We start from the raw sequence: 27,185 nt of genomic DNA, 5'->3' as shown, positions 1-27,185 counted from the left end.
CGATCTCCCAAGAGGACCATCATACTCGACTTCGAGTCAACGATGATGATGATGAGGGCTTGGTGGCTAAAAACTGAAATGTTAGGTAAAGAACAATATTGCTATGATATTTAACTCAAACCCAAATGATATGCATTAGGATTGCATGATTAATAATAGTTATTTTAGTCTACATAAATTGCAGTTATAAAAGAATGGATACTATATTTAAAAATGATGAAAATGTCAATGAAAGAGCCAAATAATGAAATACCCTTGTTGCTAAAATCAGACATTATAAGTGTGATTGATCTAAGATTTGCCTCGACTCTGGTTGCCTTTAAAAGCTTGATTTAAATGTATTTTATTTCTAAATTAAAGCTAATTTAAATTGTATGTAAAGCACTTTGGAATTGCCCCAAGCGTGCATCATATAAATAAATTGACCTTGTCTTGATTATTGTATCAGAATATCTGGCAAAATATTCATAATTACTATGCAGTCCTAATCTGCATATGTGTCTGCATGTTCATATGTGCATGTGGATATCTGAGTTTAGGCGTGCACGTGTTTGTGTGAGCACACAGCAGACAAATACACACAGGTCAATAAGGCTCAATGTTAGAAGCAGGCACTAATGGACTCTTAACATGACCTTTCACCTTTGACCTCTCACCCTGTTGCCATATGACCTACACCACCTGTCAGAGACGGGGAGAGGGAAGGGAAGAGAGAACGAGTTGAGAGAAACACAGATGAGTAATGAGGAGAGGAAATGTCAAGAAAGCTGAAGAGATTGAGGCTGGGGTCGAGACACAACAGCTGCAGATGTGAAAGAAGGAATCAGACGGCGGCTGATGATGAGAGGAGCTGGATGAAGGTGAGGTGAGTCTCAACAGTGAATGACAGCCTGCACATACTGTAACCATATGTTTGGGGCTTGGTGGCTTGGAAATCAATTAGTCTGACCTAGCTGCAGATGCTGTCATGTGAGCTTAATTACTAACAGGATGACAGGTAACATTAATTATCCTAACCTCTTTGTCATAACAATAGCCACTCATACAATAATTGGAAAGTCTTTGGTGCTTAATTGTATGTCTCTTTTAATAACTGCACATAGTAATAGTCTCTCTCTCTCTCTCTTTGGAAGAGCGACATATTAATTAAAGAGGCTAGCAGCGTATGTTAGTTATCAAAGGGTAATTTAAAACAAGTAAATGGATCTGAACAAATAAATGTGTCTCATTATTCATGTTAACCCTGCAATATTATAGATAATATAGCAAAGGTGTTGAATGGTTAAGTGCCTTGTTCTTTGTTTTGATTGAAAAAACATAAAGTCTTAAGACTTTATATAAGTTACTAATTGTATTATATTATTTATATCTAACTAGTGTAGAAGAAAAAAAAATGATGTCAGGTCCAATTCGGTGGCTGAGTTTTATTCACCGCGCAGTAGAGACAGAAGTTCACAACATCTCAACACTTCTACCAATTACACGTACCTAACGAGCAGCCAATACCCACAATTATGGCTGTAATTAGCTCAATTACATAATACTATTAATATAATAAATAATTGAGAATATTTTGGTTATTAAAGGTGCTAAATGGGAGATTGAGAGCATTGAGGGAGAGGGACTTCATTCTCTGCTCAGGTAGACATTATTCCTCTATATCTTTACATAGCAAATAGTTGTTTGCTGCTATATTATTGCTCTGAATATCATATAGCGCACCTTTAAAGTTGCACATTCTTAAACCGTTACTAAAGCTGCAATTCACTGGGAAAAAAAACAATATGAACATGTTTCAATCCCATAAAGAAAGATTATTTTTATACAGGAGAAGCGCAGAAATAATGATTGAAAGACCTGATGCTTTATCTGAGAATGAATCAAAAATATTCTTATAATAATGACAAAGATGTATTAGAAATATTTCGAGGACAACTGCAGGGGAAAAAAATTAATACATTAGTGTGCCGACCTTGGACAGTTCAATCGATACTTGTGAGCATTAGCGGCCCTCCAAAAACTGGAGGGTAGAGAAGCAGGATTTCCATTTTAACTCAATGATGGATAATCCTACCTTGAATAACTGTGCTTATAATAAATGAGCAGCAAGCATTTAGTATTCACGGTCCAATCTAATAATTGCTAAAAGCGGATAAAAAAGAGTGAACTATTAGTGATATTACTAATTACTGAATAACCAATCAAGCTAAGTGTTCCCTGAAAACGCTCCCAGAGTGAGTATGATAAATTAATAGTAATGCAAGCTGGGAAGTTTGTGCATATCTGGATGTTGTGTATTGTGTGTGTGTGTGTGTGTGTGTGTGTGTGTGTGTGTGTGTGTGTGTGTGTGTGTGTGTGTGTGTGCGTGTGACAGTGATAAACCTACGGTAATCTATCTTGAAATTGACATACTCTTTGAGTATGGGCTGATGAATTAGAGTGAATATGTGTTTTAATTAATACTATGTCAGAATTTTTTCTATTAAAGGTGCTTTTGATAACATTCAGCCACTAGCTGTCACATTTTCCGTCCCCTGTTCCATCACATTTACTTCACAACAAGTCGTTGCCAGGAATTTACTGTCAATCTTAGCCATTTATCCGTTTTTTCCAAAAGTGGGAAGTGGGAACCAAACGTCAGATGACTTCCACAGAGATAAACAAAACATACATTTTGAACACACCAAAATTTTTAAAATGATCAATTTCCAATCAAAATATAATATATATAATTTCTTTTTCAGAAAAACCCATAATCTTTTTCGGCACCTTTCGAAAGGCTCTGACGATGTGTTATTTAAAAAAAAAATATTTGTTTACATAAAAAATTTTATCAATAATACCTTTAAATAAATTAAGTTAATTTGTTTAGAACAACTACGGCTTTACAGAGCTCATTTCTCTGTAGGCCTATAGTCAGTTTAAGGACAAATGACACACAGACAACGTGACATGTTTTTATGGATTTTTTTTGTTTAGGTTTTTGTTCAAACTATGATCATATCATAAGCACGGCATTTACTTCCTTTAAGCATCATTAGCGTGACTTCTTCCTGTTATGTTACTGCATTGTTTAGTACCTGACTTCAGTTCTCTAATGTACACATAGAGTAGGCATTGGGGAAAGCACAAAGAGGAACAGGAAAAGTGTAAACACAGAAGAACAGACACATTCACATAAAAACCCTGCTTCACTGACAAACGTACTGTACATGCAGGTGGACGGTGCAAAAAGCCACACACATGCAGACAAACACACACATATTCACACACACACACACACACACAGGTGTAGCATGATAAATAAGTGCTGTACTGCCTTATTAGCCCCAGTAGTATTCTGGGTAAGAACAAATACTCCCAGCCTGATTAACACGCTGTAGCCTGTAACGTGCAACCCTATGTGTGTGTGTGTGTGTGTGTGTGTGTGTGTGTGTGTTGTAAGTGTGAGAGGAAGCGAGAGAAGGGGAAAGAGAGAGTGATTTTGTGGCTTACTGTACTCATTTGTGCCTGGCATTTAGAGCGGAAGAGCAGCACCAGTAAATCTTTCTGGGTTGAAATTAAATAAAGAGAGGGGACAGAGAGTAGGAGAAGAGACGTAGGGAGAAGAAAGACAGAGAATTACTGCAAGAAGAGTACTTTCTTCCCCTCATCGCTCTCACCGAAAGGCCAAGTGACAATTTGAACAATTACCCGGAGCCATTACCTCCATCTGAACCTGGCTGCTTGAGAAGAGACAGACCTATGAGCGAGTGACTTGAGTGTGAGTGAAAGAGTGAGGGAAACAAAATAAAGACTGACAGGGATGTGAGAAAGTGATGTACGAGGAAGAGGAGAGAGAAAAACAGAGAGAGAACCCCGTTATTTACAGTAGTCACGGCATCAATTACCGCCTCAACACTCATGTGGTAGTTATTATAGCACAGCAGGTTTGAAGAAAACGTAGAGGAAAGATGTGAGGCACGGAGGAGTATCACACAGAAAGAAAGATGAGGGGGAAAAACAGCAGAGAGAGACTTTTTATACTTATATCGTAATGACTGGACTAAACAATATAACTTATTCATCTCCACAGTGAATACTCCTTCTCTCTCCCTACATAAAACATATCTGTTTATAAACTGATAAGTCTTGCTGGATATAATATAATCACTCAATGGCAGCATCAACATGACAGAGAAAGTCTGCGTGATATTGATGTCTATACCATAGACTGTAGATAAGACGTAGACATAGTCACCGTGACGTCACCCATTTGTTTGTGGCCGTTGCCGTTTTGCAGCCTCGTTGCCTAATGGTCTATACACTTATTGGTCCAAGTTTAAGGAAGTAACAATGTAAACCTATATAGATTTCTTGTTGACTCTAATTTGGATGGTAAGCTTACATTTATGAATTTGGTCCGAGTTCAAATTACTCTCAAGCGGAGGTCTGCGCAGGAAGGATCTGACAACATCAGCCTTGAGGTCTCTCTTCAGTAGCAGATTTAAACAAAGGAAAATTACTGCCTGATGCTGTGTTTCAGCTATTTCTTTACAAGACACAAACATCAGAATAAGACCGCAAACAAGTCTATAAGAGTTTTGTTAAGTTATAGGGACGGGACTCCAACATCTCTACCATGATGTGGGAAATAGGGATAACAGCTTGCTACATTTTTTCAATAAAAAAAGCGGATTGCAAATCGCCACAGTTATAATGTTTTGCGTAAGATGAGACAGTAGGGGAACCTGAGGAGCTAACATGGACTGTAATAAAGAGAGACTGAGTCCACAGCTGGTGTGGTTGAGGTCACATACTATATGCGTGCTAACCTGCAGGAGCACCAACTTATAAAACACCCAGACGCACAGAGTCTGGACAAGCCTACTGTGTAACTGACACCCAGTAATATTTCATACTGACAGCCACAGGAGTGATGGCATGCAGTGAAAACAGAGCTAAGATGTAAGGAGTGGAAGGTGGGCTCAGAACAACAGGATCTACATTCCTGAGCTTTGGATTACATTTCACCGGGTAAATGAAAGTAACCAGATTAGTGCTGGCAGTTTATATTTATTAGTGACAACTAGTGCATCCAGATTTCATTTCTGCTAAACTGTGTTTCATGTCGCTGTAGGTAGAAAATCAGAACAGATGGCTGTTTTGCTCAGGTGGATCATCGTAAAACAAATTTTAAGTTCCAGGGGTGCTTTCACATCAGAGACCCGGGCCCGGATCCGAGTACACTTGTCCCCAAAGTCCAGTTTGTTTGATTAGTGTGAACGCTCCGTACCGTACTCGGGCACGGTTCCTTGATCCGTACTCGAGTCTACTTGAAAAGGTGGTCTTGAGAACGGTTCTTGTGTACTCTGGTACGGTTCGCATCAGGTGTGAAAGCCGACTGTACCAAAACACGGAAGTGGACTGCTATTTAACGCAAGTAACGTTAGCAGTCAGCAAGTAGTTTTGAAAGGGCGGGCTTTTTTTAACGCCGCCGGTCTCCTCCGAAATATGTATGTGAGCGCAACATGCGCCGATCTCATCTTCTGAACTGCTTCGGCATGGGTGATAAAGCAGGAAGGCAGGCGAGAGGGTCCTTAAAAAATATAGACAATAGTAGGCGATGGGGTTGGACGATTATGTTGTTATTTTATTTAACTAATTTAACGGTCTGCCTCCGAAGAACAAGAGCCGTTCAGCGGGCAGAGAGAGAGAGAAAGCGGGGATAAACTGCGTGTAGTGTCAGCATATTTTAACATCAAACTTGGTGAACTATATAATATATATATATATATATATATATATATATATATATATATATAACAGCTGATCTCAACATAAACAAATGCACGTGGATGATGATGCAAGTGTACTCGGGTACGGAATAACTTTACTAATGTGAAAGCTGAGCAGGCACAGTACGGATCAATCGTACCTAATATGAAAACACCCTTAAGCTCAGTCAGTGTGGTCGGTTACAAAAGAATATACCCAACACTTTGTGGCAACTATACCTGATGTATAGTAACAAATGTGTTAAGTCACCAGTGTTATTATTAAGTGTTATTAGTACACAGTAGACTATTCTCTCTAACTAAACGAAATATTCATCAAAAACAGCTTTAACTTCTGCTAGTACTACTATTACCACTGCTTCTTCAGCCTCAGTAAGGTTAAGCAGGGAGACCGGCCACCTCTGAGAACCAATCACATTCCCCAAAAGAACTGAACCTTGCAAACAGCTTGTTCTACGGGGAACACAGCATGGTTAAAAAAAGGATGTTTGTCCAGTGAGGAATCTCAAGGGGAGAAAGCTCAGCACTCAAGAGTCCAATCAGGCCTTGAGCCGCTTCAACCAGTGAACTTGAGGGATTTGCTGTGTCCAACCTTCTAGGGGGAATATGAAACAGTAACACACGATCATAACAAGTAATCTCTATCCAACTGGCACACTGTATTATGATAATATTCATTACTGTGTTCTCATAAGACAATGCGTGTCTGTGTGAGACTGAATTAGTGAAAAGGTGTGTGTTAGCGTAAAATACATATAAGAAGCATCAACTCAGAGACGCTGACAGAGAAAGTGGTGTGGAAGGTACTGTAAGGGAAAGGAAGAGGAGACATGAGGAAGGAATAGGAGAGTATTTGGTGTTTTACTTTCACAGAGTGGACAGAAACATTTTTGGTGGGATAATAATCATGTAATTATTACTATCTCCTACCTCATATCAGATATGAAAGTGGAAACTCAGAATAAGGACCAAGGAAGGAATAGGAAGAAAAATGTAAAAACAGATAGAGGATTGTTACGGCAAAGGACAGAAACGGAGTAGATATGGAGTGTGGCTTCAGTAAAAGAGGAAATAGGAGATGTAGAAAAACAGATATATTATCTTCAGAGGAGAGAGAATAGACAACACGGATCAGGGGTTAAACATCAGGGCCGAGGGTCAAAGTTACAAAGACGACGTTTGGACCAAGATGTTGAAAATATGAAGAAAAAAAAAGGAGACATGAAAAAGTGAGAGGTCGGCAGAAGTAAGGAAGGAGGAGAGGAGGGGGAGGAAGAAGCAGAGGAGAAAAAAGGAGAAAGAGTTTGCCCTCTGCCCTTTAGAGAAAGGGAGAGAGAGGATGAAAAGAGAGAAGAGAACGGAGAGAGTCATCCGTCTTTGTTAGAAGAGTTTGATGTGACAAAGCATGTCTGGATTAGAAAGAACACGAAGACTCCACAGGCACCGCTCACCCCCGACCTTTAAACACATATATACCCTACCACTACACACAGACCTACACACTGCTGCCATATGGCAGAATGGTGGCAGGAAAAAGAAAAAACGTTTAAAAAGTTAAGTTATTTACTTCTTATTTGTTTTATCAGTACTCGTACTGATATCTGATTCAATTTTATACTGATTGGTTAAGATAAAATGTATGTATTTACATTGTTATACTTTGTAGGTATGAAACATATGTACAATATATGTATAGTGTATAAGTGAGGCTTTCCTAGATACAGAACAAGTCACACAAATGACACAAAATTAGAATTTCTTAAATAAACATAAACCTTTCTTAAATTACTTTTGTTGAGGTTGGACTTTACACCTTTTATTTATGTCTCAATGACCTTCATCGATTCTTTTCCAATAGGAAATACATTTGTAGGCAGTAAACATTAAGCGTAAAAGACTCCTGTATATCAACAATTTGCTACCGTATGCTCTGAGCATTACCAGCTGTGGCATCCGGAAAACCCTACTCGATGAAAGGCCATGGGGTCATTAAAATCAAAGTGTTTATCCCCTTGGGAATATGAATGTGTCTCCATGGAGATCTGCATATCAGATTACCATAGCACAGTCCATGAGGATCCATCATACTAAATCAATATCTTACAAAAGCTGATAAACCTATTAGAACACAACAGAAAAGCTGACCATAAGACTTGAAGAAAGAAATCAGTTTGCCTTTTACACTTGTTAAAAAAGTGTGATCTGATTCATGTTAATGGCAACATACTGGGTCGTATTAAAGCAAACCAATGCGTTCTAAAGAAATACATGATGTCTCTTTTGCACTGCTAAGCAACTGAAACCAGTCTCTTGTTGACACGTTTATGAGATGTCTCAATTAGATCCTTCTGTTCATTCTGCTGCAGTGGAAATTTTGACCCGACACTGGTGCTTGACAAAAGCTGAGTGGGTCACGAAAACCATTGAAAATCTTCATCTGAGGGACCCGCAAAACGTCATCGTCATTCTAAAGTGAGGCTCTTATGTTGCTAGTGGGACAAAAACTATAAAACTAAAAATAAATATCAAACAGGAAACAGAATTAACACGAAAGCTGATGTCTTGTGCATGAGCATAATTGACAAATGTGAAGCAACGTCAACTACACATATTACAAGCTTTACAAATGACAGGCAGTGCCTCATGCTGCGTTCACGCCAAACGCAAAGCAAACTTTCGTGGGATTTGTTATTCACATCACTCGCTCTAAACGTGCCGGAAAGGAGGAGAGGCATACCTCCATGTAGATACCAACAACGATTCATCAGACATGGGTGAAATAATCACAACTTCTGCTTTGTACATGTTGTCGAAGTCCGAGATACTTCGGAAAACCAAACACTGTCGTGTCTGGATTCATAACATCATCCAGAGGCTGTACGTATATAGCAAGTCACACAACGGCTGAATTATTCTGGTTTACTTCAGCGGTATTAACCCAAAATAAACCGATTTTGCTGTGATTTCATTCCAATAAACAGATCAAAAGTATGCTGAAATAACTATATAATGATGCAGATTTGTAAAAAGTCTGAATTCATGCTTTGTCAGGTCTGTTCACAAGATGACAAGCAAACAACTTTTAAAACGCTTGTTTTCTGAATGGAGTTCGGATCAATCCATCAAGCATTTTCTTATTGTGAAGACAAAAACATGAGGCTTCTCATCAATGCATATGTGTCCTCACAACATCAGAACATCTCTGTGTTGCATTTCCTCTGTGTAGGTTTAGTGTGTATACATACAATGTGTATATGGTGTGTTACAAACTGCATGTGTTTGTGTCTGCTTTCTGTCTTAGTTCCTCAGGGTCTTACCATCCCGGCGGTGTCCTCATTGAGGGAGGGTTCGGTCTCTGTCGGCTGGGGGCTGAGGGCTGAGTCACTGCTGCTTCTCACCAACAGGGGGGTGTCTGTAGAAAACACAAGGACACAAACACATCTCATATGTGCAGGCAGCTCTGAGTGTTTTTGGCTGTCCTCAACCAAAGAAGTTCTTAGCCGACTAACATTTATACTATTCTGTCGACTAATCGATTAGTTGATTTAATCGACAGATCTGTAAAAAAATTAGTTTCTCCACACAAAAAAAATCACACAAAAGCACCAATTTAAATCTTGTGTTTACCAGAGATGTGCTCGCAAGTTTCTTGGAAATAAGTTATTTAGCATGAAAAAAGCAAAAAAACAATGTTATGTTTTAATCCACATTAAATCTGCTATATTCTTTCAAGCTGTTCTCTTTTCCTCTCTAGTTTCCTCTGATAAAAACCAGGAACCTGGCTCTCTGTCAGTCTAACATGACACAGTGTGACTACTTCCTATCAGACTGTTAATAGAACAAGAAATATGAAAAACAAATGGTGAGAATAGAAGTCTGCACTGCTTCAGAATCTACAGCCAGTCTCTCTGATTCAAGCACGCACACACACGACTACCTTAAAATTGTTAATGCTATTTTGATGGAGTCATAGTTCAGCCAAATTCATGTCTAATAATAATCTTTTAGATGACAAGATACAGACCCTGAGCTCGTCCTGCCACACTACAGAGAGGAGTTGGTGTGTGTTTCTTTACGAGTGTCAAAGCGTGATGAGGAAGAAAGAGAGAGGAGAGATGAATTTTTTTAAATTTCTTGGGTTGACAAAATGAATTTCCACTCTGTCACTGCAACGTGCCTGTGACATCAGTCCAAGTCAACTCAAGTATGCTTACAAACAAAAACAAGAACCCCCTCCCGACACTCAGTGAGGTAAAATAACAGGCAGATTTTGTGAGAAAACAATGCTTATCATAAAACAAGTTAAAGACATGGAAGCTACAGTACATAGAGCATGGGGATATGAGTGCATACAAGCACAAATGTATGCCTATGGATGTGTATTCATTGGGGCAGCTGCAGGGTTTAAAGAGGACCCATCATGCTCATTTTCAGGTGCATACTTGTATTCTTCTTCTGCGCGTCTATGTTGACAACAATGGATTTGAGGGTGCAAAAAAATGCTGCATGTGAACGACCCCTAACACACCAAAGGAAAGAGGAAAAGCACAAAAGCATAATAGGTCCTCTTTAAATAAGCTTTTCACAGCTACAGTATCTAGAACTTAATCTAAGACAAATTTAATAACATTTTGAAGATTTTCTTTTTTCTTTTTAGAGATGTTTTTCTATAGAGCTAACTCAAACTTTCTGAGTTTTCAAAAAAGTTGTGTCTAAATGCCAATGAGGACATACTGATAAGGCAGAATGTGCTTTGTTGAACAGATTCCACAATTAGGCACATTACCATCTCCATGGAAACTCATGTATGTATACCATTTATAGCTTATTAAAAAGAAAGAAATAAAGAGCGATAGAGTGGTATGACTGGTGGGCGGTGGACATTTAGTAGAGGATAAAAGTCAAAGAACTATAGAAACAACGAGTAAGAAATCATGACCCTAAAGCATTCACCATGTGAATGAAGCCTGAGGGTTTCATTACTACTAGGGCTGGACTGTTAATTGAAATTCTATTGAAATCGCAATATGGACTTCTACAATTCTCAAGACACAGGATGAGGAGGAAATCTCAATATTTGTTAAAGGTGAAAGGTGTGTCAAAATACCATTTTAATTAAATATTGAGGTGCTGCAGAGATGTACTGGCCTACACATCAGATTCTACAGACTTATGAAAACATCTTTGTTAGAAATAGATCCCCGCAAAAATCACACCATAATCATTTTAATATGTTTTTCCACGAAAATTAGAATAATTATGTAAAAATGATCATTCCTCCTAATATCGCAAATCATATCGTAATTGCAATATCAGTCAAAATAATTGTAATTAGATATTTTTTTCAAAATTCTGCACCCCTAATTACTACTTCTGTAATGATCAAAACTCATCAGCCAGCACAGCCGGAGACTTTTATGTGTGCATGTCCATATCTGCTGATAACATACATACTATACTGTAGCAGTGTTATCACAGAGCTCATTCCTGGATGTTGTTTTTGGAGATGTGCACCGCTCCATGTGTTCATTAGACCTGCAAGGAGAGTGTGTGAGAAGTTAATGTGCGTTCCCTTCCTCTAACGTCCCTTCAGTGAACACACTGGTGTTCATGCGTCCAAATGACCAATAAGTGTCTGATTTGCAGATCTCCCTGTGCATGTAAGTAACATATGATAGTGTCTCCCTCTCCACATCTCATCAGCCCACTGCATAAAATCATCATTTAACAGAAGCTGATGGATGAAGCACACACCACACTATCGCCTGTGATTCTGCTGGAGCTTGAAGAAATAGTGAAATGGCAAGAAAAGTCAACACTGCAGAAAGCTATTCAAATAAATAACATTTATTACCGGAGGTATGATCAGTGTGTTGCACTGCGGGCCCATCAATCCATATATACATTAAGAACATGGTCATGTTAGGCTCGATGGTTCCACTGGGGATAAAATGGGAAAGGTGGTGGTGAGGGTGGAGGGAAGCTCTAAATGAGTGGACTACTCAGAACACATGCCAAATGATATTTGTAGGGTCATATATTGATTGTCACAAAATGGACCCTCGGTGCTCTTAAGGCTGGCTGGGGGGTATGGATTACATCAAACCTCTAATCAATTCATCTCTTCAAAGAGAGGCAATGAAAGACGGGTAAATGGAGAGAGGACAAAGGACGTAAAAATGAGAAACAGATGACGGAAATAGATAGAGAAATAAAGGGACGAACAAAGGAAAGGATAATCAGTGAGATACAAAGACGAGATGTACGAGGTGCAATGAAAAAGGAAGATTAAAGAACACCAAAATCAAAACATTGTTAAGACCAAAATTACAGAAGCCTTTAAATAAAATTGAATTCTGTGCTATTATCTTTTGCTTCGCTGTAACACCTCACCTTCCCAGTTTTAGACTGAAGCAGACCTGTCGAGACAGGAAACCAGAAATGATGCGGTGAAAATGTCCCATTGTGTTTGGGTGTATGCTGTCTATATCCAGTGGCACATTAAGATAGATAACAACGGCCATCTAGGGACAAATAGTAGTGCTTATAGACATTCCAAGATCAATACTTTTCTACTAGACTGGCAAAATGTAGTGTCAGTTTTAGATCACCTAGTAATCCCCACTGTAGTAATAACACTATATACTGTAGGGCTAGACTATAATATGACAATATAGTAGGCCTATTGATAGCATGCTATGAGGCTGGATATAGTATTTTTGTCGTTGGAATATCAGCAAATAGCTTAAATGTTGTCTTTTCCTGTTTTTAAAGGTTGCATTACAGTTCAGTTACATATATTTTTTAGCAGAGTGTTGTATGTTAAATAATCAAAAATGCCGCAACATACTTGGTTATGATTTTCTCAATAAAGACGGTAAATATATCCTAAAAGCAAATAAATGAAAAATCATCCCATTGTTGTGGTAAAGGCTGGAAAAGCAATGGTTTTACTATTAACATTAGCGATGGCTTCGTTCTAATCAAGTGTTCCAGTAAGCTCTGACAGTATTTTATTTGTATTTTGAAGTATCGCATTAGAAAAAGCTCTATGGAAATGGCAAAATTCGATAAACCGCACGCTTTAGATGGTTTTTAAAAAAGAGTTGTTGCGCTAAATAGGTTATGGAAACGCCTTGGATGAATAAATTCTGACGTAGCGAACATTTAACTCACACGACTGATCAGCTGTTTCTGCTGTCGGCGGTGGAAATGCGGCCAATAAGGATTTTTTTTTTTTGCGACATTTCTAAAAAGTTTGCTTAAAATTCACTTGACAATTGAATGGAAACATGGCTTCTGAGCCAACATGAACAATACCAAGACCCTGAAACTGAAGCAGCTAAATGGAATCCAGCCATCATTAATTTCACTATTTACATGTCAAAACGTCCTCTGTGGAAAAGGCTTATTTTTCTGGACTTTGTTAAAAGCACCCAGCCCAACTAATGTATATATAATGTTCGGTATTTGACGCTTGATAAGATTCGAGCCATTATAACAATTACGGCAGCTCCACGAGCCATGGTAAGTGTGCCACTTAAAAAAAAAAAAAACACTTTAATCAGCGGTCTTCCCTATCCATCTACTGCTGATCCTGTATAATCACTTCAGCACTTTGATTCTCAATGTTGAGCAGTGGTTCTCATCAACACTACTACACCTACTGTATGTTTCTGACTCTGCTTGAGTCCTTCGTGGAGTAAAGTGTGAAACATCATGTCAGCTAGTATTCAACAGTGATATAAACAAAAACAAGAGCAAGAGAAAGAAAGCCAGAGAGAAGCAGAAACAATGAGCAATAGAGTTGAAGAGACAGGAGTCAAACAGTGACTACATTTACATGCACAAAATCTGTTTTTTTGCCTTTATTCCGAAAAAGACAACATCCCTACCAAGCTGTTTAAATGGCTAATGAAAATGAATATTCCACTAATATTCGCGTTTACATGCAGCCGTGCATACTCTGATTAACCTAACCGGTGGTGTACTTGTTGGACCGTGCGAACACAGCCTCCCTCTTTCATTCCTTCAACCACCTTCTTGAAAAGGTCGGTGTTGTGATATTTACTCATATCCAAAAACCTGTTGATATCCAAGTCTTTCATAATGATAATAAAAGTAGCTGTGTTTCTCCTTCCGACCACAAATGTGGGCTTTTCTTTTGGGCATGCATCTCTGCAAACTAGGAGTTGGATGAAAACAGGAAAGAGGTTGTGTGTCGCAAACTGCCGTAAAAACCCCAGTCGAGACGTGTATTCTGAATGAGCTGTATACATGTCCAAAGAATGCTCCTAAAACCTGAATAATATCAGCAAATCCCACATGTCTTCATCTGAAAATGCTCCATTCGGAATAAGGCCTAATTCAGAATATCCAAACAGAATATGCTGTTTACATGACCCGTATCAAATTAGGAATATTGTCATTTTCAGAACAATAGTGGAATATTAGTGTTCATGTAAATGTAGTCAGTGATGGAGGCCTAAGCGTGACCTTCTCCCACTGACAGTGATCGTCTCCAGAGCTCCGTTACCTCTAATCTACCACGACAGTCACACATTACTACTAATCTCTTCTGACAGGCGACCATACTGAGAACAGACTAAACTTCCTGTCTTAACGGTGTCTGGATCATACAGCTTCACTTAGGAAGGTCATACAAGCTGAAATGTCAATTATGTCAAAACTAGTAGTATAGATGCAACATACAGTACATGATTGTTGCTGTATTATATACTGTGTGTGAAATTAGATCTAATGCAATGGAGGAAGAGGAAAATATTGCTGCAATAACCTACTGTACTAAACTGTGCTGTGATTTTTTGATTCAGCGTGGGAGTCCTCGAGCTCAATAAACTCCTTGACATCCTTCAAGCCGACTGAGAAATTCCAATAGTATCATGAAAAACAACAAGAGTTGGAAAGTAATGCCTGATAGGATCCAACTTACAATAGATGGATGAGCATTGTCACACTTCATTTGGCATATTAATGACATTTTGAAAAACAACCTTGACAGATTATGTTTAAATGCCAAGCGTTCATGTGGATGGATGGTACGGACCGAGCAACAATGAAAGCAGATATAGAGTCTACAATTCATAACTAAGTGGAATCTGTGATTAGCTGACAGCAGGAGGCAACTGGGAGTAATGCAGAGGCTTTGGCGAACTGTAGCTACACACAATCCATCACCCACATGGTTTGTTATGTTAAGGCAAAATTTTATTTGAACACGTTACTGTGACAGCTCTCACATCTACAGTACCTCTACTGAGCGGGCACTTGACTTGACAAAAGACAGAAAGAGATGAAGGAAGGGAGAGAGAGAGAGAGAGAGAGAGAGGAACCAGGGGAGATGGGAAGAAAGAAAGAAAGAGAGGGAGACAGAGAGAAAGAAAGGTCATTCAGATTCAGAGAGGTCTATTCCACGTTACAGTAAGCAGACGCAGACATCAGAGTTTGTTCTGCCGCCTGACATTACACATACACTTCCTGTCCTCTGTTTCCTCTGCTTCTCCTCCATCTGATTCTCTTTCATCCTCATCTCACTCTGCATCTCAGAGACGCTGCTGCCAACATATCAGCTGTCCTCATCTTGTTTTCATCACTGTCCTGCAGAACATGCCCATCACATCCTGACCTTTACCTGCACCCGTAATGCAAAGTTATAACATCGTTCCTATTGTCTACAAAACATGTGTCTCGGCTCTGAAACTACATGTAAGAACACCATGTACCTAATAAACCATTACATGACATGACTACTTTTTTATGTTTCAATTGACTGATTATTTAGCCATCTATCCATCCCTCCAAAATGGACTTCACTATCCTTCACTGACTCGCCCTAGCAGTCAACCTCCACATCAAATTTGAGTCCAAATGAACCTGTTTCTTGTCTGACATCAGTTGTGACATTGACCCGTTTATGCACTGACCTACAGGTTACACCTAAAAGGTAAAATCAGTTCCCCAAAGGACTTCTTTTTTCTTTGAAAAGTCAGAGGGGTCCTTTGAAAAAGCATTTAGACCATGTGTCAGTAAACCTTTGACTTACAAAGTCCCAGAAGCAGAGTAGGGATATCTGGCACAACTTTACTGGCGGAAAACTCTGAAGAGTATAAAGAACAACTTTATTGTTTTTATATTACAGCCTAGTCCTAGCCTCGTCGACAATGGGGGAAGTAGTGAAATACTTGGGAGTATCTGGTCTCTCAGAGCCAGCAGACTCAGACACAGAGCGGTTGTGATTGCTGGAGATAACATGGCTGGTCTTCATAAAGCTTTACTTTGTCTAATTGGGACAAAAATGTTGTGATGCGACGACAAATGCCAGAGCCTGACTGATGTTAAGGTCATTGCTCTTCCTCTCGAGAGCAGAGCGCTAAGACATTATAATAAATAGAGTCCAGAGTTCCACCAAAAAAAAAACACTTTTCGGGGATTCAGTAATAAACAAAAAATAGAAATTCAGTTTGTTCGGGACAGGTCAGTTTTTTTTTCTCACAAGTAAATCCTCTTTTTAAATAACATACTTTTTAATCTTGGGGGAAGGTATCAAGTACTTTCAAGTCAAAAGGCTCAAGTCTCAAGTCCAATTGAAGTCACAAGTCATTGGTGTTAAAGTCCACGTCGAGTTGCAAGTCTTTTTTGATTTTGTCAAGTCGAGTCTTAAGTCGTCAAATTTGTGACTCAAGTCTGAATCGAGTCCAAGTCATGTGACTCGAGTCCACATCTCTGGTTTATATTAAATATCTTCTTGCTTTAACAATTTGTAAAACTATGCAAATAACTTTCTCAAGTATTAAAGTACTAAAATACATTCAATATACAGTACATAAATGAAAAATGACTCACTGGACTTGAGGGCCGAGGAATTGACTTCGATCTCTCCCCCTGCGATCGGCTGGAAGACGGCGAGCTCGGATTGGTAGAGGTCAGGGCTCGGGGCTAGCCTTGTGTTCGCCACGCCCCTCTGCTGGGCTTCCTGCTCCTCATACACCGCCATCAGCTAAAACGTGAGAAAGAAAACACACAGAAAATGTAGCTGGTTATTAGTTTTATTTCTTCTCTTCTTTTCATCCATTATGAACACAGTGTTTGATCAGAGCGGAGCAGCAGGAACTCTGTTCAAAGATTCTTATATAACTCCACTCACAGTCACTCCAGGTTCTCTATTTGCTACTCCCTACACGCTCTACACTCACACTGAGAGAAAAGACACTCCAATACGCTTAATTCACTGCATTATAGAGCACAATGCAAAGCCAAATTTAGAGGTAACATGAATGCACACAAAGAAAACATGCTAACAGAAGCCACCAGATTTGGATTAACCCTTAGCACAAAACCAGAGACAGAAAGACCTGTAAATGTTAAAACTTGAGCTATATTTTGCACTTATCACCAGGTGTATGATTACAGGTAGAGAATGTGCATAGGCTGGAGCTAAAGGACAACGCTGGGAGAACTTTTCCAGTAGGGTTGGGGGAAAAATCGATTCATGTATTAGAATCAAGATTCTTATCTTGTAAGATTCTGAATCGATTCACAACTTCTAAAAATCGATTATTAAGCAAGTCAAGTCAAGCATTATTGTGTGATTTGTCAAAAAAAATCACACAAAATACCAGTTTTACTGAGTTATTTTCTGTACAATATATTTTGAAATTGGCAAGTTTTTGAGAAATAAAAAGGCAGGTAGCCTACCAACGGTATTTATGTAACAGGCTGCATTTTTATTTTTGTATATCTTGAACTTGTTATTATTGAAGTCACTGTGAATTGAAAAATAGTAAAAACTTTTTAGTAAAAAGTGTTAATTTGTGCAAGTTAAGCATTAATAAATGGCATCTTTTGTCTTAGGCTTGCCTTTGTGTGTTTACATTTTTGCAATCAGTTGATATAACTTTTTCAGATATAAAAACTCCATAATCTTTTACACACTTAGCTTTCATCCTTAAATTAGCACCACTATGTACTGAATCGAGAATTAATTTTGAATCAGGAATCGTGACCCCAAGAATCAAAATCAAATCGAATCTTGAGATACCAAAAGATTCACACCCCTAGTTTCCAGGGTCACATTTCTTTCTTTCAATTTGTTTTTACACAACTTTCTGAATTACCTTGTGGATGAGGACGCTATAGAGGATGTCCAAGGAACCCAGCATTCCTGCGACAGAGTGTGTGTCTACTGTTCAACAACTGCCTCCATTCGTGTCTCCAATCTGCGTGTGTGTGTGTGCGCCGCCCCGCCAGCTCTAACTGTGTTATATAGTGGAATCCCCATCTATTGAGCATTGCACTGAGTCTGCGTTTAGCCTAACATAGCACAGAGCTTGTCAACACAGTGTTCTAGGGGCCTCCACGTAGAACCTGAATAGACCTGTGAGTGTGTACCTGTGTGTATGTGTGTGTGTGCTTCGTGTCTATAATGGCCAAGAGTAAAGAAAAGGGAGTTTGCCAGTAAAGCCAGAGGCTTCCTGCTACACTGGAACCCACAAGTGTAGGCAACATAGTCTCTCACTCATACAGACACGAGCATATACATGCATCCTATAGTAGAAACAGGCACAAACCATATGAGAGTGTAGTGCTCACACACACAGATGTGAGGCACAGCGCTGTGATTTTGCTGGCTCGCTCTTCTGCACAAGAAAGCAAAAAAAAACAACGATGCCAACATTATGAAAATGTAATTCTAAAGAGCAAAATGATGCCAACATTTTAGACTAAAAGCTTACGCAGGTGCTAGTAAAGAGAAGTCCAGCGACAGCAGCTTTTTTTTTTTCAAGGCCAACCTGATGATTAAAGCAGATTTTCACTGGATGTTTCTTCATGGGGTTTACGATAAATTAGGAACTGGAAAAGGACAAGAAAAGCTCTTGCTCTTTTTCTCTCTCGATCCTTCTCTTGCTTTTTCTCAAAAAGAAGTAATTTTCTAGCCACTTATATGTTACTTCATGCACCTGCAAGCCCTGTGGCACTTGTGTCAGGTGGAACTGAGTGTTGGAGGCACTTATTGTCGAAGGTTTCTCCTTGATCCGCTGTGGCTTGAATTGTACCTTATTTGTACGTCGCTTTGGACAAAAGCATCTACCAAGTGTAAATGTAAATGTAAATGTAAAAGCTCCATAGTGATACCGAAACTTATTTTCAAAAGTACAAAAGCTTTTTTTAAGTGTGTAGCTACAGTATACTTAGTATATATATGTGTTGTTTCTTTCCAGCATGACCTCACCAGGAAGAGCAGAATAATATAGTTATACAATATCGCACCTTTCTCATCCTCTCCCCATCCATATCTCACCAACTGTTCGGTACAACCGTTGCCTCTCAGTCTCTCACACATTCATGTTCTGTCACACTCCCCTTTTCCATCTAACACACATCTTCCTCATCGTCTAGCTCCATCTCCCCTCTTATAACAAACCTTGCCCGACTTTGTTCTTCTCCTACCCCCTCTTCTGTCTCAGCACTTAATTTACACCTTTCTGTAATGAGTAGAAAACCTTGCTTTTGTTATGCAAGCACAGAGCTTTTAATTTGATGATAATTTATAGCGAGCATTTGTCACTTTTCTGTCAAGCTGCTTTGGTGCAAACCTTTTATACAAGTATTGTCCAGCAGCTACCTGCAGGGATGGCAAAAAAAAAAGTAGACAAGAAAAAGAGAGATGGGAAGTTGGAAAAAATGCACATATTTAATAAAAAAAAGTAGAGATGAAATTTTCTGATTTCCGATTTTTAAAAAGTCTGACCTGCTGATTCTGATTTTTGCCGATTTCGATTTTCTTTCTGGGAACTATAATTGAATAAAACTACATTTTACAAAGTTTCATTTGAACATATTATGATAGAGTTATAATTCACCTTCGCCCAATAATCATTTTTACTGAGAAGAGCTTGAACGCATCATAATACAAGTCAATGCAACATCCGTTCATGTTAGCCGCCTAGCTCCATGCTGTCGGGGGATGGGCTGATGCCAACGTAAAACTATCACTAGCACATTTGTGTAAAGGTGACCGAAAAAAAAAAAGAGAAAAATGAGATTGATATGCCGACCGATCGCAGCATATCTAAAACATACACATTTTATCCAGTTTCAGTAAATCTGTCTGTTAAAAAGAGTAGAACAAGGCTAATAGCTTCCAGATAAACACACACACACACTGAGGGGTGGCAGAGAGTCTTTAAAAAGAACATCTGAAAGAATGACAGGAAGAGAAATGGGTAGATAAACTCAACATAGCCTTGCTGAGTCTCTTAAAAAGCAGAGGTGGAAAGAAAGGAAAGACAGCCAGACGATGAGAGATTAGGACTTTGCCTCTGTTCTCTTCGACAGGGGACTCAAAGACCTGCCAAACAAAATGACACGGCATCCTGAGCATGAGAGGGAGAGAGAGAGGGGGAAGACAGAAAGGTGAGGCAGCATAGATTGAGCAGAAGCACAGAGAGAGAGAGAGAGAAAAATGGCCATTGAGAACATGAGCGACAGAAGCTGAGAGAGAATTATAATGATAATAATGAGTGCGACTGACAGATGTGCTGTACTGTAAAAACCTCTGGGATGTCAGCGAGTAAGAGCAAAAAGCAAACCTGAGGCTTGAGATTGTCTGAGAGTGTCACCGTGTCAAGTGGGAGTACAGTGATGTGTCCATTTTCAGCAAAATGAAAAGTTACATGCTGCCAACTCTCTTTGTTCCTCTTTCCCCCTCAAGACTACCGCTATATTGTAAGCTGACAAGCTGTTTCCAGGTACAGTACCCACCAGATGTTTTTCAGCCTTTAAGTAATTAGTTAATCGTCACTTTTAGCCATCGAGCGCTGCTACTGGCATGCGTCTACGTCATGCTATTATATCTAACATTTAACCTTCTCATCAGCCATCCTGTCAACAACCTCGACAAGACTCAAAGATAAAGATGCTGGTAAACTTTCTGCTTCAGCTTCCTGTCAAAACACACATTTTACTTTGATCGTGTCGCTGACAACCTCATGTAGAAATGCCTTAATCCATCTACATCAATACTTGAGCTCAAAATCGCACCTGAGTGAGGAACTCGTCTTCGTTTGGGAAGAAGTGTAAAACAGTGACTTATGATGGCACAAACCAAATGGAAGTCTGGTTTGTTGTGATTATTTGCTCAAGTAAAAATCTACTCTCCTACTCATGGAGAGGTCGGATGTCAGGTTCAATCACAAATGGCAATGCTGTAACGAGTTGAGTGTCTACCTTAAGGACACTTCAGCAGTATAGTGGCAGCCTCGGGGTTAACCACAGCTTGTTAAGATGTCCATGCTCAGAGCATCACTCCACTTGGAACAAAATGTTATACAACAATGAACTAATCATGATGTGTAACTTTCCTTAAAATGACCTATTATTTTACCTGTGAATTTTATTTCTAACTAACTAAAATTACCACCTCATGATTGTATGCCTCCGTCAACCAGTCAAGTTGCAGTTTACATCTGTCCAAAATGTCCTCGCTTCATCATTTTATCCTATATCCTTGACCTTTGACCACCAAATTCTCAAATCATCTTGAGTCCAAGTGGACCCTTTGTGCCAAATTTGAAGAAACTCCATCCAGGCATTTCTGAGATATCACGTTCAGGAGAATGGGACGAACGGACAGATGTACAACCCAAAAACATAAGGATATACTTGTGTTATGCCAAATTAAAAAAATTTCCATGAAACACTTTGGTTGTCAACTATACAATAACTTAGTTCAGCTTTAATTAACAGCACACATAGAAACGGAGGGGTTAAAGATTAAAGCTTGCTAAATCTTCCCCCTAAGGTTTGCTTCTAAGCTCTCTCTCCATCCCTTCTCCACTCCCTATTCATCTCTACTGAGTGGTCAATACAAGGTTCACACAGTTCACCTAGAACAAGTAGAGGCTAGTGGGAGGTAATTTGGCGTGTGTGTTTGTGTGTGCGTGTTGGACTACCTGACCTGAGAGCTTGGATCAATCAAAGGCCTGACCCAACAAACCAAAATCAAACACTTCTACTCAGACACCAATTTTGTGAATTCTAAGTGTGAGAGTCTCAGCCGCACTTATCCTCAGGACCCCTCGCCAGAAGCTTGTAAAAAGGCCATCACCAATAAGATAGCAAGATTTATATGAAAGGATATGCAGAATATTTTAATGGTTTCTGGAGGAGATTTTCGGGATAATGACAAAACTGGAGCCACAATATCGAATTCCAAGTCACACATAGTGGGAATGTGTTTCTGAAAAAAGTTTTTGAAAAAATTGGCAGCCTAAAGCTTTGGTTAGACTTCCCGCAAGGACAGCTGCATGGACATGAGCAGAAGTGGAATCGTGACGAGGAAGCGTTTGAATCTTTTAATACTCTATAATCTGGCCGTTGGCCGTGCCGACACTAGCGACCCTCGCAGATGCGGCAAGCATAAATCACTCTTAACTCTATCCAGGGGGGATATCCACAATACTACACTAAAAGTTAACTTTCTCCGTAATCACTCATTTCACACCATGTAACACACAGCATGTCATTAACCTGTATTTTTGTTGTAAAGTGATCACAAAATAATGATTTTTATTTGCAGCGCATCTTGGTAATGACTGACAGAGAATGACACAACGCTAGATTGTTTATCTGCAGACAGACTCACTGCGCTCCTGGCCTTTCAGAATGACGAAAAAGACGATCCGAAATGTTTCAATCGCAATCCTTGTAAATATCAACATGATTCAACAGCCTACAGTGTTATTTTGTAAAGTTTAGCTGACTCAGGTAATCAACATTAATTGAATATAGCTAAAACAGTCTAAACATGAGAAACCGCTTAATTTTATGGGGGCCATTCATTTCTTTATTTCTTTGCTCACTCACCAATAAACAGTGATATTTCAGTGAGCAACAACATAATACACAATAGCATGTGCACGCTGTTGTGTGCACTGCTCAGCATCTCTGAAAGTGTATGTGTGTGAGTGAGAGAGAGTGAGAGAGAGAGAGAGAGAGAGAGAGAGAGAGAACGGGAGCGGGGGGATGTAGAAGTGCAGAGTTGGTTCCTTTCCTTTTATTAAAATTAAAAGAGCACATGAAATTGAGATCGGTAGATTAATAGCAGTTCAGGATTTAAGTGCACAACACACAGCCCTGTTCTTTCCCATCATACCCTTTATAATCGGGTCGATTAGGGCCTGATTGATTAGTTTGGAGTGGATCGATAAAATGCTACAATCAGCCAAATGCATGAGCATACACACAGCTCGCAGACGGAGCACACACGCTCTCTCTCTCTCTCTCCCTTTAAATATGCTTAAGCTATCTGTACACCACTGAGCTTTGATTTCCACTCATGTCCACTTACCATAAAAAAATCTATGACGGTCAAGTGTGTGTTGGTGTGTGTGCTTTGGCATCTTACGCAGTCAGCAGTATCTTTAGCAATGACCACTCCATCACTATAACCTTAACAACACATTGGATGATGACGCATGATGGCACCTGTCCATCATATATGGAATGTATGTGTGTGCAGGTCTGTGTCTCATACAGGTTATATTATGAGCTGGTTACAGCTGACTCAATCGGTTCTGGGTGTGATACATGAAAGAGGGTTGAGGTAAGGTAACATGGTGTACTAAAATAACAATTTTCTATTTTTTCTCCCTGCAAAAATATGCTAATTCACTGCCATCTGTGCTATTTCAGCTTTCCGTGCTGCTTTGTCATTAAAAAGGAATGTTATTAATGAACTGCAATGATCTGAATACAACAATGAATTCAGGATTAAACATGTGTCATCCAGGTTCAAAATCACAGAGCTCTCACTCTGACGCAACTGTTCCTCATAAGAAAAAGAGAGCAGGTTTCATCACTTAGTGACACACACACACACACACACACAGACACACACACACACACACAATGACCGTGGATAGACTGACAGCACCACCTAGCTCTACACAATAGAAGCTGCATCTGAAGTGCATCTTGAATCCACTGGGTGACCGCCCCACCCCCCATCTCTTACTGTCATTTATGTGTTTCCTATCCAAACAAAAGAACTGTTTTCTGCCTGTGAGAAGCAAAGAAAGAGGAAAACAAAGTGTTTCAATTACTTTGTTATTATCTGTCTGTGTACCTCTCAGCTCAAAGGAAGAAAAGCTGTATAGGAAAGCAAAGCCTTGAAGCATGCAGAATGTTTAAAACTTCATCCTTTGTGAATGAAATGTGTTGTAACTATGGTGCACACCCGTCTCTACCCGCTTGATGTAATGCATAAAGCTGAAATAGGTAGAATTGGAGTTATTTTTATAAAACGGTCACTATATCCTGACAGTAGTGCATGAGACAGGTAATCTGAAAAAATCATGTCCCTCTGTGTCCGCCGATGATCTTAATGGTATCTGCAACATTTCACAGACCGGAGGAAAACAACCAATCAGAGCCGAGCTGGAGCCTTGCCGTGTCTGAGCAGCTGTCAATCACTCGCAAACTCCGATCAGACGGATCAAACTAGGCCGCGCTGATCAAATATGAATCAATATTCTGTTACTGTAATGCCTATTTCTTGCCTCAAATGTTTTCAGAAACATCATGTAGTAAATGAGAGCGTTTGTGACCCGGCAGCCTCAATTTTTAAAGCCTGAAATCAGAGCCACGAGGAGGTGCAGAAGTCTATTACAATAGGCTAAAAGGTTATTAATGGAATTTTTGCCCAATGATGCCAAAAACATTCTGCCTACTGCAGGTCTAAGTTTAAAAAAAGGCATTTTTATGTTTCATGATGTAATTTTGATGCAGCTCTTTGTGTTGCACCCATAAAAGAAGTCAGTGCAGGTTTGCTAATCAAGAAAAGGTCACTCGGGTATGGTCTTCTGTAAAGCTAGCATGAGAAGTAAATTTAAAAAAAGCCTCGCACATTTCTGTGTGATGCCCATAAAAATAATTGTGCAGATCACAAAGAGAATTTGAATGAACCCTGAGGCAGGTCAGCTCTTCTGAGCTAGGCTATGTACAAGTTGGCCTTTTCGTCTTTCATCAGCACATATTCCTGCTTAGCCCTGTTTTCCCCTCTGGCTTCCTCTCTTTTGCTTCCTCTCATTTCCCCTCCCTTCTCTTCCTTTTCCTCTTCTCCGGTCGCCTCCTCTCTTCATACAGTAATTTTTGCTCCCTGTCTTCTTTTGCTTCCCTTTCTCTCCCGAGCCCTGCTCCTGTTCTCCCTCTCCTTTCCCTTCGCTTCGCCTCCTGTAACCTCCTCCTCCACAGCTTGCCTCTCCAGCTGTCCCACCTCTCCCCTCTGAGTTGTAGTGGTTCCTTACAAATCAGCTGATGTAAATCTTCATGTTCCAGCACTTTGCTCTATTGGATACACCCACAAAGCAACAAAGAGCTTATCGATTAACACATGAATCTGATACACCCGCGCTCACTCTCTGTCTCCATACTCTTAATCTTGCTATTTTATTCCTTCGCGTTTTCTCTCCCTGCATCTCCCTTTTCTCTCTTGTTCTCTTCTCTTGTGATCTCTAAAGAGTAAAACATCAACAATAGATTTATGCACAGATAGGAGAAACACACTTTACACAAAGGGATACACAGTAAAAGTATTCACATATACGCTGCACAAAAGGAGGGACAAAAATATTCCACACACACGCATATCTGTGACTGTGACCTCTCCGTGCAATCGATCCATCGCCATGGTAATCCATAATCCGGATGGTGTTGTCTCCGTATGGAGAATATGGATGAATGAAATTCACCTGCTCAGCAGTTTCAAGTGTTTGTGTAGGTTTGTGTGTGTGTGCGCTGACCCTCTATTGATCTCCAGTCACCTCCCCTCTCAGTAGAGCATGAGAAATCCAGACAAGACAGACGGGAAGAAAAAGACGAATAGGGGACAGAAATACTGTGAAGAATGAGAAACACAGACATTAAAGGGATAGTTCCGGTGTTGTGAAGTGGAGTTGGATGAGATACTTATCCATAGTCAGTGTATACAAACAGAAGGAAGGAGAGAGAGAGTCGGTTACAGACACACAGTACAGACTGTTTACACAGACAGCAGAGAGCAAGCTGTAAATACATACTGAAAGACATTATATAGACATATTATTGCGAGAAGAGAAAGAAGAAGTAGAGCATCCTACAACTGCTCAGTGACTTTGTGAACTTCAGACAGGCAGAACTTCAGTGTCTGTCTCACAGCCAAAATATAATGGCAGCTTCAGTTTCCTCAATCATGCAGATAGCGTGTGTACTTGAATGTTTGTGTGCGTCCTTGTATTCACACCTACTGTATATGTATTTATGCTTGTGCATGAGGAAGAATGCACAAAAGCAAGAAATGTGTGAGCATGTGTGTGTGTGTGAGTGTGTTAGCCATCTACCACCGCCTCCCCGAGGCTGTGTGTAGACCACACTTGGCCATATGGAACAGTATTATGGAGACACACAGTGGCACAGATGGACACATTCTGTGCAGGCCATATTCTCAATGATCCACCAGTAGCGGTCTGAACGACAGCACTCATAAACCAGAGGGGCCTATTAACCAGAGGACACTGAGCAGGCTTCACCCACTGAGAAGGAGGGGGGAAATGTGTATCAAAGCAGTTTTTCAAGGTGGATGTATAATTCACAAATTTGGGGGGAAATGGTGAGAGGAAATGGGGTTTGGATCATTCTGTTATGCTAATGAATATTTTTTTTGGAAAAATGGAAAATGCAAAAATGTAAGAAGAAACTGAAGCCTGTGAGGTGTTTTCTCTTGTTTTTTCTACCCTCATTGATATAAATGGGGTGGACAAAGTATCAGAAACTAGGTATTCTGATCTAAGTCCTTGAATATGAAGTATCTGTAAAAACAAAAGTCCAATCAAATACCTAAATGGTGATTGAATATGTATCTGACCTATTGAAATAACAGCAGAAGCCTACTCAATTTGCCACATCAAGTTACTTGATTCAAATACTGAATGTCCTGATTGAAAACTATTATGTTTATAAGCTTAAATTATTGATCTGGCAGGACAAGGGATGTTAATAATGAACCGTTAAACCGTTAACCAACATTAAGATTCTTTACCAATTAATGCTATCGGTTAAACGGTTAAAAGAAATACTAAAAAATAAATAAAAAGCTGAGCAAAACTCAGAGGAGAGGCTTGTCACTCAAAGGAAAATAGCTGGTCCACCTTAACAGCCCACCTTAAGTGAGTCTGAGCTGGTGTTGCAGGATACGGGAGCTTGGCTTGAGTCTTGAGGAGTTGTAACATTTATTCACCGACAAATAAACTGTACAAACACACTGCTACGTTCACAGCTATAACGCCACCGACAACCCCACACTCACTGCCGTCACGCACACGTGGCTCATTGGACACTCGCTAACGTTACGCT

General features: G+C 39.7%; 1 protein-coding gene across 6 annotated transcripts in view; it reads right to left on the bottom strand.

Annotated features, from left to right (window-relative positions):
- Positions 1-27,185, bottom strand: part of LOC141781716 (partitioning defective 3 homolog B-like) — a 242,277-nt gene that overhangs the window by 178,829 nt on the left and 36,263 nt on the right. For 5 of the 6 annotated variants that reach the window (XM_074657501.1, XM_074657502.1, XM_074657499.1 and 2 more), the window contains exons 4-5: positions 16,641-16,794; positions 9,095-9,189 (exon numbers count right to left, since the gene is read on the bottom strand). In XM_074657501.1, the coding sequence (XP_074513602.1) occupies positions 9,095-9,189; positions 16,641-16,794 (249 nt within the window). Of the gene's footprint in view, positions 1-9,094; positions 9,190-16,640; positions 16,795-17,911; positions 18,035-27,185 lie in introns of those variants that run through there. The other variant, XM_074657503.1, reaches the window with a different exon arrangement.

This window comes from Sebastes fasciatus, chromosome 14 (assembly GCF_043250625.1).
Source record: "Sebastes fasciatus isolate fSebFas1 chromosome 14, fSebFas1.pri, whole genome shotgun sequence".
In the NCBI taxonomy this organism is placed as follows: Eukaryota; Metazoa; Chordata; class Actinopteri; order Perciformes; family Sebastidae; genus Sebastes; species Sebastes fasciatus.
Note: the sequence above shows the minus strand (reverse complement) of the source record. Positions and strands in the feature narration are given on the sequence as shown.